This window comes from Callospermophilus lateralis, chromosome 7 (genome assembly GCF_048772815.1).
Source record: "Callospermophilus lateralis isolate mCalLat2 chromosome 7, mCalLat2.hap1, whole genome shotgun sequence".
Classification (NCBI taxonomy): Eukaryota; Metazoa; Chordata; class Mammalia; order Rodentia; family Sciuridae; genus Callospermophilus; species Callospermophilus lateralis.
In genome coordinates, this window is record NC_135311.1 from 98,274,847 (window position 1) to 98,288,452 (window position 13,606).

At 33.5% G+C, this 13,606-nt stretch overlaps 1 protein-coding gene across 6 annotated transcripts in view; it reads left to right on the forward strand.

Moving 5' to 3' along the window:
- Window positions 1-13,606, forward strand: part of Mysm1 (Myb like, SWIRM and MPN domains 1) — an 82,218-nt gene that overhangs the window by 21,272 nt on the left and 47,340 nt on the right. For 5 of the 6 annotated variants that reach the window (XR_013091798.1, XR_013091797.1, XR_013091799.1 and 2 more), the window contains exons 10-19: window positions 76-179; window positions 1,434-1,511; window positions 3,450-3,538; window positions 6,080-6,134; window positions 6,475-6,525; window positions 7,203-7,277; window positions 7,812-8,000; window positions 8,681-8,813; window positions 12,631-12,736; window positions 12,915-12,972. Coding sequence is in view for 1 of the 6 variants with exons in the window: in XM_076860288.1 (XP_076716403.1) it covers window positions 76-179; window positions 1,434-1,511; window positions 3,450-3,538; window positions 6,080-6,134; window positions 6,475-6,525; window positions 7,203-7,277; window positions 7,812-8,000; window positions 8,681-8,813; window positions 12,631-12,736; window positions 12,915-12,972 (938 nt within the window). In the remaining 5 variants the exon portion in view is untranslated. Of the gene's footprint in view, window positions 1-75; window positions 180-1,433; window positions 1,512-3,449; window positions 3,539-6,079; window positions 6,135-6,474; window positions 6,526-7,202; window positions 7,278-7,811; window positions 8,001-8,680; window positions 8,814-12,630; window positions 12,737-12,914; window positions 12,973-13,606 lie in introns of those variants that run through there. The other variant, XR_013091800.1, reaches the window with a different exon arrangement.

A 13,606-nucleotide genomic window follows, 5' to 3' on the forward strand; every position in this document is an offset into this window, starting at 1 on the left:
GTAAATGTGTCTTCCTCTTTAACAAGGGAACTTCACAAAATAATAGATTGTTTTATCTTTCCTGAACTCCAATAGAACAGGCTGTATATAATAGACCACAACCAGTTGATAAAGTTCGAATCAGAGACAGAAAAGATGCAGTAGAAGCATACCAGCTTGCCCAGCGTCTGCAGTCTATGGTAAACAGCCATTTTTCTAAGTGATTCCTCTACATTGCTTCTTACCAGTTTAGTAAAGTATGCCTACTTCTCTTTATCTGCTTAACAAATGGCCATTTAGTGGAAGAAAATGTTTTCTATTGCACTTCACCTTAGCCATTTTTTTTCTAGCTTCTGTTCAATTTCATACTGGTTTATGAAGCAAAACCAACTATAAAATCCTCAAAATTCATTGACAAACATGCAAAGCCATAATGTTTTGTTAAAGTGGTTTGGGGCTGTTTAGTTTTGATTTAGAAATGTGTCTTTTAAAACTTTACAGTTCAGGGGGCTAGTGATAAGGCTCAGTGGTAGAGACTTGCCTAGGTTAGGAGACTCTGGGCTCAATTCCTAGCACCACTGAAGACAAAAACAAACAAAACTATACAGTTCAGGTCTATGTTTTTCTTTTCATTTCTGTTGTTTTTGTGTCTTTAAAAATTCTCTCCATAAAAATCAGTTTTTTGGAGTAACATTTACCTTTAATTCTTAGAATTAGTGAATTTTGTATTTTAAAATTTAAAAGGTAATCTTGTGCATGCAAGTTAAGTGGGTTATAGGTTAAATGTATGAGAGGAAAAAAAGTATTATCCAGTAGTTATTTTTCTCATTGTTGAGGCTTCAAACAACTTCTACCTAGGTTTACTCTATTAAGAAAGGATGTTTTTTCTTTCTGGAAATAATACGGGTCATACTGCCCTTTCATAGCTGATCCATTTTAAAGGTCTCAGTATTGAGGTTTGTAAAACTGAATATTAGTAATATCAACATTCTGTTTTTCACTACTTGAATTAAATTCATAGTCTTCTTTCTAAAGTTGACATATAAAGGAAGCCATTTCCTTGGTGGTTCTTTCTGGTCTTAAAAATAATTTTGTCCTAGGTTTTTAGCTTCCAAATGGTAAACAGAAGTGAAAATTAAATGCAAGTAAAGGACAGAAGATCGCAAATTTTTTTCTTTTTAAAGAATGTCTCTGCCTCAACACCTGGCCTACTCTTCTCACCTGCTGCCAGTGCTTTTACCCATAGCTCACAATTACTGATGTATTTCTGATTACTAACTGTTGAACATAAATTAATAAAGTTTAGTGAGTCATTGATGATCAGAGATGATAATATTTAAATAAATAAATTAACTAAATTTGATATAGTTATTATTTTGGTTTTGTGTATTAATGTGCTATCATTTCTCTAAGTTAATCTTGTTACCTTTTGCTTTATTTTATTTTCATCATAGCGTACAAGGAGACGAAGGGTTCGAGATCCATGGGGAAACTGGTGTGATGCGAAGGACTTAGAAGGACAAACGTTTGAGGTAATTTTGACCTTTTACATGGCTTATCCATGAAAACTTTTTTCGTCACTATACATCTGTCTATCTTAATGTCATAATATTATAGTTGTTTCATGTGTTTACACATACACATCTTTAGTCCCCTGTTAATTTGTTCATCTAGATGTTTTAGTAAGCCACAAAATGGAAAGCTTTGTTTCTACAGCTAATTAGGAGTCTGACTTATTTTCAGCACTTCAGTTCTCTCTCTGTACATCTTATCTCTAGTTCAAGAATATATGCCAAGTCAAAAAGTTGGTATGCCTATTTAATTTCATTAAATACTTATTGAATGATGTTTTCTAGACATTAGACATTGATATACAAATATTGAAATGTTTTTCTACTAATTCCTAAAAAGTAACTGTGTTTGTGCTGTGTATATACACATGCACGCCCTGTTCTAAATATACAATTTGTTCTAAATAGCCAGTACAGTAGAATGAAAAGAATACATTAATGTGGTTTTAATGGCCTTTTTACCTTGAGCAACTGCTTAACCTCACTGAATCGTGTGTTTTTTAAATTTATGAATCATGAATAATAATACTTCCACAAAAGGATTTTTATAAGAAGTAAATGAGATGAAGTATATAAAGGTCTTAGTATTAAGTACTCACTAAGCCAACATGTGTAATGTACTAGATAAGTGTTGGCTCTCTCTCTTCAATCCCCATTTCCTGCCCCAACTTTAACACCTGAACACTCTTCTAGGCATAATGATAAGTAATACATGGTTTCTTACCATAAGGAACTTATATTTCTGTTAGGAAAGACAAAACCTATGCCAAGTTATATAAGGTTGGTCCATGAATTATAAGGCCCTCTCAAAGACTACGATCAGGGTGGGTTTCCACAGAAGAGGTGGTGTTTGATCCAAAGTATCAACAGAAGAATCATCTTGAAAGGTGGATTAAAACATTCCTGTGTGAGGAAGTGGATAAGGTGCAGACATGGAAAATGCTATGTATATTCTGGAAAAGGTGCATTAGCTTATCTCAACTAAGATGTAAGGTTGGTAGTAAAGATGAAATTAGTGAAATATGAACATTAACTCACTTAACTTCATAGTAACACCATGATATTATTATTACTCTTAATCTTCCCAGTTTTAAAGATGAGTAAACTGAGGCATGAAATCAACTTTTGTGATAATAAAGAGCAGAGCCAAACATTCTGGCTCTAGAATCCATCTGGAGTTTGCCCCCAACCCCCAAGTGCTGGGATTGAACCAGGGCATCATGCTTGTTAAATAAACATTTTACCACTGAGCTACACCCTCAGCCCTTAGAATCTGAATTGTTTTTGTTTTTGTTTTGAGGTTTTTTGTTTGTTTGTTTTTGGTACCATGGATTGAACCCAGGGGCACTTTAACTGCTGAGCAATATTTCCAGCCCTCCTGTTTATTATGTTTTTTTTTTTGTTTGTTTTGTTTTTTGAGACAAGAATCGTGCTAAGTTGCTTAGTGCCTTGTAAGTTGCCAAGGCTGGCTTTGAATTTGCAGTCCTCCTGCCTCAGCCTCCTGAGCTGATTACAGGTGTGTGCCACCACACCCTACAAAATATGTGTTCTTAATCTTAACACTGTCCTGTCCTAGTTGTGAAAGAAAATTCAGCACAGTAGAACTTAGTAACTAGAAAGGGAGACTAAAAGACTCAGGTGATTCCAGATTCTTTAACCTGTGTGATTGAAACCATTGATTCAAATGTGCATATCCAGAGGACTACATTTTCAATTTGATATGACTGTTTTATTTAAAACAATTTTAAAACAATATTCTCCAATAAGAGACCCATTTAAGTCAATTTAGTCTATCTTATTCTCACATGCCCTTAAATTTGATTTTAAAAGACTGTTTTTATTACTTTTCCCTCTGTGTAGTTGATGGACTCTTTGATAACAATTGTTGTTTTGTTTTAGCATCTGTCTGCTGAGGAGTTGGCAAAAAGAAGAGAAGAGGAAAGGGGCAAACCTATTAAACCTTCAAAAGTGTCAAGACCAACAAAAAGGTACAGTGTTATGTTATATAAATTTAATTGTTTTAACTTACCAGACAGAAAATTTATAGACAAATGACCATTGGCTACATTATGCTATTATTCACTAAGATGGATCAGTTAAAAATTTTTTTAATTAAAAATAATTATAAAATTTTGGGATTTTTTTTTTTTTTTTTTTTTTTTGCTATAATCAAATGTTTTAAACTTCAGGTGAGTGAACATGGGATCCAATATATGTTTCAAAAGGACCTTGTTTATGACAGGAGATCATTCAGCTCCAGACATGAACAAGTAAGCTCAGGAAGTGACTAGGTCTTTCAAAATATATATGAATTAGTTTGGTTCAGTAGTACACACTTGTAATCCCAGTGACTCAGGAGGCTGAGGCAGGAAGATCACAAGTTCAAACCCAGCCTCAGCAGCTTAGCAAGGCTATAAGCAATTCTGTGAGACCCTGTCTTAATAAAAAATAAAAAGGTCTGGGGATGTGGTTAAGTGGCCCCGGGTTCAATCTCTAATACCCTTCCCCACCAAAAATGTGTGTGTGTGTGTGTGTGTGTGTGTAATTTGCAAAATATAAGGGTTGCCAAGTAAGTCAAATGCCTTGAATTTTTCTAGAAGACCTCTCACTGTCTACAGATACCTATCCCACTGATTAGACCATAGTTTTGTCACCATTCCCTTTTAAAACAAAATACTCAGGAATGCCACTAGATCATTTTTTTGCAAGTTGTGTGACCTTGGATAGACCTCCTGTTCTTGTTTATGAAATAATAAGTAAAGTAGCTAACACAGTTTACTGTGTTTTAAGCAGTTCACATATTAAATCATTTAATCCTCATAAAAACCTTCTGTAATAGTTGATGTTATCACTCTCATTTTACAGATGAAAACTGAGGGGCAAAGGGCAATTTAGTAACTTGCTGATGCTTAGTGTTGGAGCTGTGATTTAAGCCCAGACAATAAGGCTTAAGAATCCATATTTCTGGTAATATATAATTTACTACATTATATATTGCTTCTGTGAAGTAGAAATTAAAACTAATACTGTTATTGTGAAAATATGTTAGACTATGAGCCAAGCCTCTTCATTCAGTATTCAAACATTTGATTTTCTGAATCTGTGAGACTTATACTTTATATTTTTATTTTCAAATCGGTTCAGGACCTTTTCAAATTCAGATCTATTTTTCACATTTTAGCCTTTGTGCCACTGAATTATCAACATTTCAATAAGTTTGCCTTTTCTTCTGTTAATTGCCCCATAAAATGTTTAACTGGAATAAATACAAATATCAGACATAGTCAGATAACGTCTATTACCAGAATTAACCCATATTTCTTGTTATTCAGAAAAGTAATGCTTAAATTTGGATAAAATAATTTGACTCTTCATGTAGACTTCTGGTTTCTAGCCAGTTATTCCCATCAGACATATCTATGGAAAGATCTCTTTATTATGACTTAAATTTTCCTAAACCCATTAGTTTACCCCTCCACTTAGTAAAGGCTCACAAATCAGCTGTTTAAAAATCTTTTCAAGAGTTTTCCTGGTAATCAGCATTTAATTCTTGTTTCTGATGTCTGCTTTTCCCTGGGCCCCCGGTTCAATAATTGCCAATCCACAGTCCTCTAACCCTCAAGAAGCATTGACAGAGGTTCTACATTCAAGGTTCTTAAGTGTTCTGAGATGTTCTTCCACTGTTGTTTTTATTTTTCTCATCTGTCTTGGCCTTTAGTTCTTTTTTATTTGGTAATTTAAAGTTCTTAATTCAACAAATATTTTTTGAATGCCTACTGTGATTCAGGCACTGTCCTAGGCTTTGGGATACAGTATTAAATAATACACAATGTCCTTTTGGCACCGGTTGTTTCATTCGTACAATGGACACATAGTAGTCTTATTTTTTTCCAGTCTTAACATCATGAACATATTCTTGCTTGTTTTTCTTTCTGTGAGCATAGCCTAAAATAACCTTGTAGCGTAATATTTTTCCCAAACTCAATTTTTATACTGGTCAAAGCATTTTTTGACTGTCTTTCAAGTTTACACATGGCCTTTTTTATTTAGATTTGCTTAGGTTCCCCCTTTTCATCTCTTTATATTATAAAATAAGAGTTTACCAGAGAACTTCTTCTGTACATTAATTTTTAAAATATTCGTTTATTTTAAAAGTATTCATTGATTCTACTCTGTAGTGGGTACTTTGTACTGAGAGAAGTTTTTTTGAGAAACATTCATGAACTTTGGTATCTCATGTCAGGGAACTTCTTCTTACTTTACTGGAACTTCTAAAAATCTGCTTTCAGCATAGGAAACATGGCTAATCATTTATCCTGTTTTCTTTGGGTATTAGGAAATTAAGTTGCTTATGGTTTCTTTCAAAAAGGTTGTATGAATGTACTAAGTAATTTTTCTAATTTTATATTTTTCTCAGAATTTGAGTTTAGATTATTGATGTACATTTTCAAATTTGTAAATAACTTTATAATAATTATCCTAATCTTGTTGAGGTTATATTTAAAATAAGTATTTTTTTTCCCTTTCAGCTCATTTGATCCCTTCCAACTGATACCTTGTAATTTTTTCAGTGAAGAAAAGCAGGTACTATTTATATATCAATGACAAACCATATGTAATGTCACTGTCTGACAAGAAATGCTTTTCCTTATTCTGTATATGCAAGAAATATGTATATGAAAAGATCAGACAAGGTGAGATATATTAAGGGTCAATTGATTGGTACAGATGGAAAATGAGAGGGAATTATTTCCTGCTAGAGTTTTGAAGGGTAAATTTCTTTTTAAAAAAGTCTGATTTGTATTGAACTTTGATTAGTGGTGAGAATTTGAAAGAGGCAAACGAGAAAAGGGTGGACATTTGAGTTGGGGAGAACACAATCTCTATTTTTATGTGCCCCCCCACTCTTTTTTTTGTATTTCAGGAGCCATTTCAGGTGAAAGTGGCTTCAGAAGCACTTTTAATAATGGATTTGGTAAGGATAATCTATTGTGTGGACTTACTCTGATTTCTATTCTTGTTGTATTTTTATTGCAGGCATAAAAGAGAGTATGGAAGACATTTATTTTGGATCTTTATTATCCTCTTTTAAGACAAGGAATCTAAAAATAAGTCTTTTCTTTTGAAGAAAAGCCATACAATTGCATGTTTCCATATTTTAGAGAAAATAAATTAATGTGAGTTTTGCAGACTGTTTGCCATCATTAACCCTATTTTCATTTCCTAATGTCTCATGTCTGCTGCCTTTTTAGATTACTGAAACAAAGCACAACTTGTAATTTGGAGGTTCCTTGTTTGCCCTAAACTACCAATACCTCTAACAGTTGTGTAAGTTTGTGGTGTTTTCTATAGAAGGAACCAGAGTAATTTTTACTTTTGTGTCCTTGTAATGCTTTTCTTGAATAGGGAGAACAAATAATGTCTTCATTTTTAAATGAAAAAGTGCTCTTGAGGTATTAAAGTGTTTGCTTCAAAACTTCCATGCCAGCAGTGAAGAAAGGTGAAATTTGTGCTCAAACTCACATCTAGTTAACTTATGTGACCTTATTTAGAATAGCATAGGAAGTGACTCTCCTATAATAGTGAGTTTAATTCTGATTTTTGTTAGATGGTTTGTGCATTTGAGCTAAATATATCTTGTATTTTTTCTAGCATGCTCACGTCTCAATGGCAGAAGTAATTGGTCTGTTAGGAGGAAGATACTCAGAAGTTGATAAGATAGTTGAAGTAAGTTCTTTCTTTTAAAAAAAATATTTTAATTACTATCTAATCCTGCTGCCATACTAAATATTTTTATGGAATATTTATATTAAAATAGACTTTACTTATTGTATTTGTGAGAACATGCAAATTATTCCCAGAAGTGACTTACATTTCATATACTGAACATCTATTTCTTTTTCTCATCAAGAAAGAGAGAATACTGCCAAGCCTTGGCTTCTCACTACCTTTATCAATAAAGAGCTATAACTCCTAAGATGCCAAAAATATGTATTAATACTTATAGTTGAAAGTTGATATGCATTATTCTGTGGATATCAATTTGAAATTATTGCCATAAATAACAGGAATTGTTGAACACCTTAGCATTTGTATTATATAGTGTAATTTGGAAAACTAGCCATTGGTATGACCTTATTAAAATAGAAAAATGCATGCTAAGTTCTTAGCATACAATCACACTTTGGGAGTATAATTTGTTTGCAAGTGATAGAATTAAGAGGATTTCAGAGTAATCATAAGAGGCTCAATCCTTCATAGGTCTGTGCAGCAGAACCATGTAACAGTCTGAGTACAGGACTACAGTGTGAGATGGATCCTGTATCACAAACACAGGCCTCAGAAACCTTGGCTGTTAGAGGTTATAGTGTTATTGGATGGTATCATTCTCATCCTGCATTTGATCCTAATCCTTCCTTAAGAGATATTGACACACAAGCGAAATACCAGGTATGTATATAGGTATTGTATGTGTGCCTGCTGTACATGATTACACATCCTGCTGTGGTTTTTTTTCTTTAATAAGCATAGTGTTTTGATATTTTTTCATCTGGGATTTTTAATTAACTTGGATTCTTTTCTCTGATTGTAATAATAATATATGTTTGTATAAGCATTTGGAAACTCAGCAATTTTGTTTAGTACAGACAAGCTACAAAAGTAACACTGATATTCTCAGAGCCTTCTAAAAATGATAGGAAAAATTAGGACAGGGAATAGTTAAAATAATTGGAAACATTCATGTAATTTACCCATTTGAAGAAAACAAATTTTTTTTTTCCTGCAATTTTATGTTTGATATATGAGTGTTTTAGCTATGGGCAGCTATTATAGATTATAGTTGAAAAATAGCCATTATAATTAGTAAACATATTCATAGCAAATGCAGATTTTTGCAGGCTTTGTTATATTTTTTAAGGGTCATTTTATATTTGGTTTGACACATTTTAATTAAATAATTAAAAATTTAACAGTGTGAAATGAATACATGCAGTATTTCATTTTGTTGATGTTTGGATATGAAGTTCATAATATTCCTTTTTGTTCCCTTTACCCCCATTAGATGTTAGTGTGGTTAAATACTGACCTTTGAATTTATGTAGTTGAAACTAATTTTACTTTTTTTATAGAGTTACTTTTCCAGAGGAGGTGCAAAGTTCATTGGGATGATTGTTAGTCCCTATAATCGAAACAATCCTTTACCATATTCCCAGATTACCTGCCTGGTTATAAGTGAGGAAATTAGCCCAGATGGCTCGTATCGTAAGTTTTCAACAATAACAACTAATTACTATTTCTTATCTTATAAATCAAAGAATTTACAGCTATGCAAAACTATTTAATGGAAAAGTTTATCCATCAACTAGAGAATCACTATTTTTGTGCTATTTAGTGCTACCACCTTCTTCTTTTACATAATAGCCCCTGTGTTACCATGACAACTGGGCAAAAGGATGAAAATGTGGAGAAAAGTTATAGGCAAGCAGTGTATGTGCTAGGAGAACTGCTGTGTATGCTGGAGAAACTGCAGTAAATATGCATAGTCCCTGATCTCATGAAAGTGTGCTTATAAATGCAGACTGGCTTTCTCTGCAGTGGAAATGGAAAAGGGGAAAAACAAACAAACCAAAAAAAACCCTGGCTCTCTATCATCTCCTAGTGATATTGGGTTTACCAATGACTAACTCTTTTAATCCCCATTCTGTCTCATGAAATAATTTGGTTGGCTTATCCCATCAGACATTGTGTTTTCTCTGGAATTTATGTTTATTGTGATCTAATATCACCTAATATGTTTATTGTGATCTAATCAACTCTAGCTGGATAGGGAATATGTATACCAAATTAAAAAAGGAAGGGGGATGTAGATGGAAATGAAATGGTTGGAGGAAACAGTTGGCTCTACTAGGATGTAGATGGAAATGAAATGGTTGGAGGAAACAGTTGGCTCTACTAGGATGTTTATTCTCTTTTTGTTCTTACTACCACTGCAGAAGTTCAGATTTCCTCTGAATTAAATCATGAGTTCATTATGGATATGTACTCATTTTTCTATCCCGTTACTAGTATAAGACTTGGCGTTTAAACTAAATGAATGTTGGTTTAATTTCTTTTCATTTCTAATCATCTCACTCGGATGTCCTGTATTTATTAGACTTCCCAGCTCTACGGCCATGTCATTTACCATTAGATACTCTCTGTTTTGCAAGTCTTGTTAAAATTGCATTTTCTTTAAAGAGCAGGAATTATGTCTTAATTATCTTTGCATCCCCAGGAGCACCTAATCAGTTGTCTTGCATCTAGGAGGTGGTCAACACTGTTGGTTTTATTGAATGGATAACATTGGCATTAGATTTAGTCTAAAATGCCTGTTTGAGCATAGCACAGGGTATATATCATTCTTTGGCTAAGCATAGTTTTACAAAGAGTTATAAAAGAAAGAAACACCATCAACTTGTTCTCAATTTAAATTACTTCGTATCTCATTATTGGCCAGATCTTGGTCAAGAGTCTTTATTCTGATGCCATCTAATACAATAAATATAGGATACATATGACTTAAATTCAGTAGAGTTAAATGAAGTTTAAAATTCACTTCATGCAATTCTGCTTGTAACCAAAATGAAGTAGTTCAGACCTGTCTGAAACAACCAAAACAGTAGACAAATATATCAAACAATGGTATTTAGGACACAACTTGAGGCACCAAAGAAAGATGATTCCTAGAGACAGGTAACAAAGTAATTGAGCTCTAAATTACTGTTATTTACTGACATAAAAGAGTTTCCAGGGGCTGGGACTTTAGCTCAGTGGTAGAGGGCTTGCCTAGCCCATGTGGGGCACTGGATTCCATCCTTAGCACCACATAAAAATAAGCAAATAAAATAAAGGCATTCTGTCCACCTAAGTTTCCAGGTATGGCACGGGAGGAGAAAGCCACCAGAGTTGAGGTGATGGAAGTAAGGAGGACAAACAGAAAGCCAGATAATAGAGTGAATTTTGAAGATTTGTAGAAGGAACCCTCAGATATTCAGCAAAGTATAGACCAGTGTGTTTGAAGGAACTAGCTCAGGCCCGGGAGGGATTACTTGAAAGGATAAGCTTTCATTGGACAGCACACAGATTCAGCACTCTACATTATGGAAAGTTCTGTTGAGTAGAGCTGCCTGGTTAATGACTTGTCAATTGTTATAACTGCATGCAAGATTCTAATCTTAGGTCCTTTGCTTTGCTTCTCTTGGAAATCCTTTTGTATAAGAATTAGGGTTTTACAGAAGTCACAAGATACTTTGTGCTACAGTGCTTTTAACTCTGTTCCTGTCTTTAAAATGTCTAATGGTTAAGTGTTTTCTATACTTGTATCAGTCAGGAAATATAGTCAGTGATTAGTTTTTTTTCTAATATTTCAGTGTATAAAAATATTCTATACAAAAGGAAATTTTTACTTTAGTGCCTTTAACTTAGAAAAAATTTCTAAATGATGCCAAGCATATCTTTCTGTAGTTTTTGTATGTTTATGTTTTTCCATCAGCTCTGATTGAAAATGCATTCTTTACCTCTCTTTATTCCCATTTTCAGTTTTCATTAGGAATAGAAGTCATTCAACTATATTCAGATCCCACCTCTTTACATTTACTAGTTATTTTACCTTAGGCCCTCTCATTCGCTTTTGTTAATTCTGTAAAGTGAGAAAAAAATATTATCTTGCTTACAGGGTAAGAAATTCTGGTAATGTATGTGAAGTATTTATTAAATAATAGGGAGTGGGGGAGAATTGAGAAGTGAAAAAAAAAATTAGTCATCAGTAGACTTGCTATCCCTTTCTTTCTTTCCAAACACTTGGGGCTGGGGTGGCCTTTTTTAGAGCATGTTTTGTTTGATTATGAAGAATACCATGTCCGCACTCCCACCCTCCACCCCGTTTTCTTGCTTTCTGACTTGCTGGATTTTTATTAACTTGAAAAGCCTTGTTATAGCAAAAAAAAACCTTGATTGAGAGGCAATGGAGTGCAAAAGTTAAAAAACATACATTATAAGGCTGGGGTTGTGGCTCAAGTGGTAAGAGTGCTCACTTAGCACGCATGAGACAGTAGGTTCAATGCTCAGCACCACATAAAAATAAAATAAAAGATATTGTGTCCACCTAAAACTAAAAAATAAATATTTTTATTATCAAGCCTGACGGCCTGGGGGTTCAAGTCCTTTTTATACACAACCTTTTCCTGGCTCTGTGTCCTCATTGAAATATGGGAAATGGGGACAATAATAGTAACTACTTCATTTAAATGACTTCACATCTTAAAGCACCTGATGCCTGGCACATAGTACACCTTTGGTAATGAATCACTTGAGCTGTTCTTTTAATATACTGTAGATTTACATGGCAGTGTTGAAGGCTATGTGACAGATTGCTAAGATGGCTCACTGTGTGGTGATGTCTACCCTTTGGGCTCTTTTCCTCCAGTTTGGTATGGCAGCTATGACAAGTACAGTTGGTGCCTCTCTAAGGTTGATCCCATTCCATGTCTAGTCTTAGACTAGCACCTATAGGGAGGTGATGTGAAATCTAAGCTCCAACTTTGCTAACTTGAACATTGTATTTAACATACCTTAACTTGAATTTTCTCCTCTGAAAAATAGGAATAATGCTGCTTGATATTACTTGTCTTAAAAAAAAAAAACTTATCACTAGGATGGCCATATGTCTTGTCTTGACTACTACTATCCCAGTTTAAGCCTGTAGTTTAGGCATAGTTATTAATTTTGTCTCCTTTCATTATAAAAGTCTTTTGGTTTGGATAACATGTGCTCACCCCACCTCTCATAGTGCCTGTGTAGAATTGTCACGAAAGTGTCACTTTTACTCTTCTTCATTATTATTAATAGCTTGGCATTAATATGCTTGGTGGACCAAGTATAGTCAGGCAATAAATATTTAATGACTGCCCTCTATGTTTAAAGTGCTGTCCAGCTGGTCTGCCTGCTGTGGTTGTTAAAACACTGAAGGGAATTTTAAGTAATTAAAAGAAGACTGGAGATTAAGAAATAGTTGAAAATACGCTTCTTTATGGTTTTCTAGGTTTACCTTACAAATTTGAAGTACAACAGATGTTAGAAGAACCTCGGTGGGGATTAGTATTTGAAAAGACAAGATGGATAATAGAAAAATACAGGCTCTCCCCTAGGTATGTGTTGTGGTTTGAGATGGTTGCACATCTGCAGTGTTTCTCATTAAATTATGTTTTAGAGAAAACCCAAGTTAAATATAAAACTGTGATGTATGGCATCAGTGATAGTTTATTACACAACTGATTATCTTATAGTATTTGTTTCATCAGTTTGTTTTCATATTTCTTCCTACAGCAGTGTCCCCATGGATAAAATCTTTCGACGGGATTCTGACCTGACTTGTTTGCAGAAAGTAAGCTGCCTTCATTTTAATTGATTCTGTTGTTCACAGATTCCATAGCTATTCATCTAGATGTGTTTTCCCTTGATGCCTAATGCTTTGTGGATACATTTTCTATATAGTTTCTTTATTGCTTTTTCCTTTCTAAAGTTAATTTCTAGAAGATAATTAGTAATGTGTTTTTGTTGCCCAAACTTGCACAGAGAAATAATATTATTTTAGAATAAATTTGTCAAGTGTTGACTGATAAATTTCTTAGCAGATTATTATTGTGCACAATGGAGAACATTTTTCTCATTTTATTAAATTCAAAAGCACCATGTTTTCCCTCTAGCCTTAACAATTGATCATTTTTAAGAATGATAGTGTAAATCTAACAATTAAATTTAAATGGTCTTTTTATTTAAATTTCTAGTAGGAAATAAGAACTTTGAATTATTTTATCTCACTTCTCATTTTGCTTCTATAATGAGTAGATTGGCAACATTTGTCTTGGGATTTTTTTGGTAGCAATTTGGGAATAGAAAATTTTTAAACATTAATTTTCAGTATCTTTTACTTCTTAATTTTATAACCACATTTTTCCATATGCTATTGAAAGACTAATATACACATTTCTCAGAAAGTAGATTCTAACATTCTAATT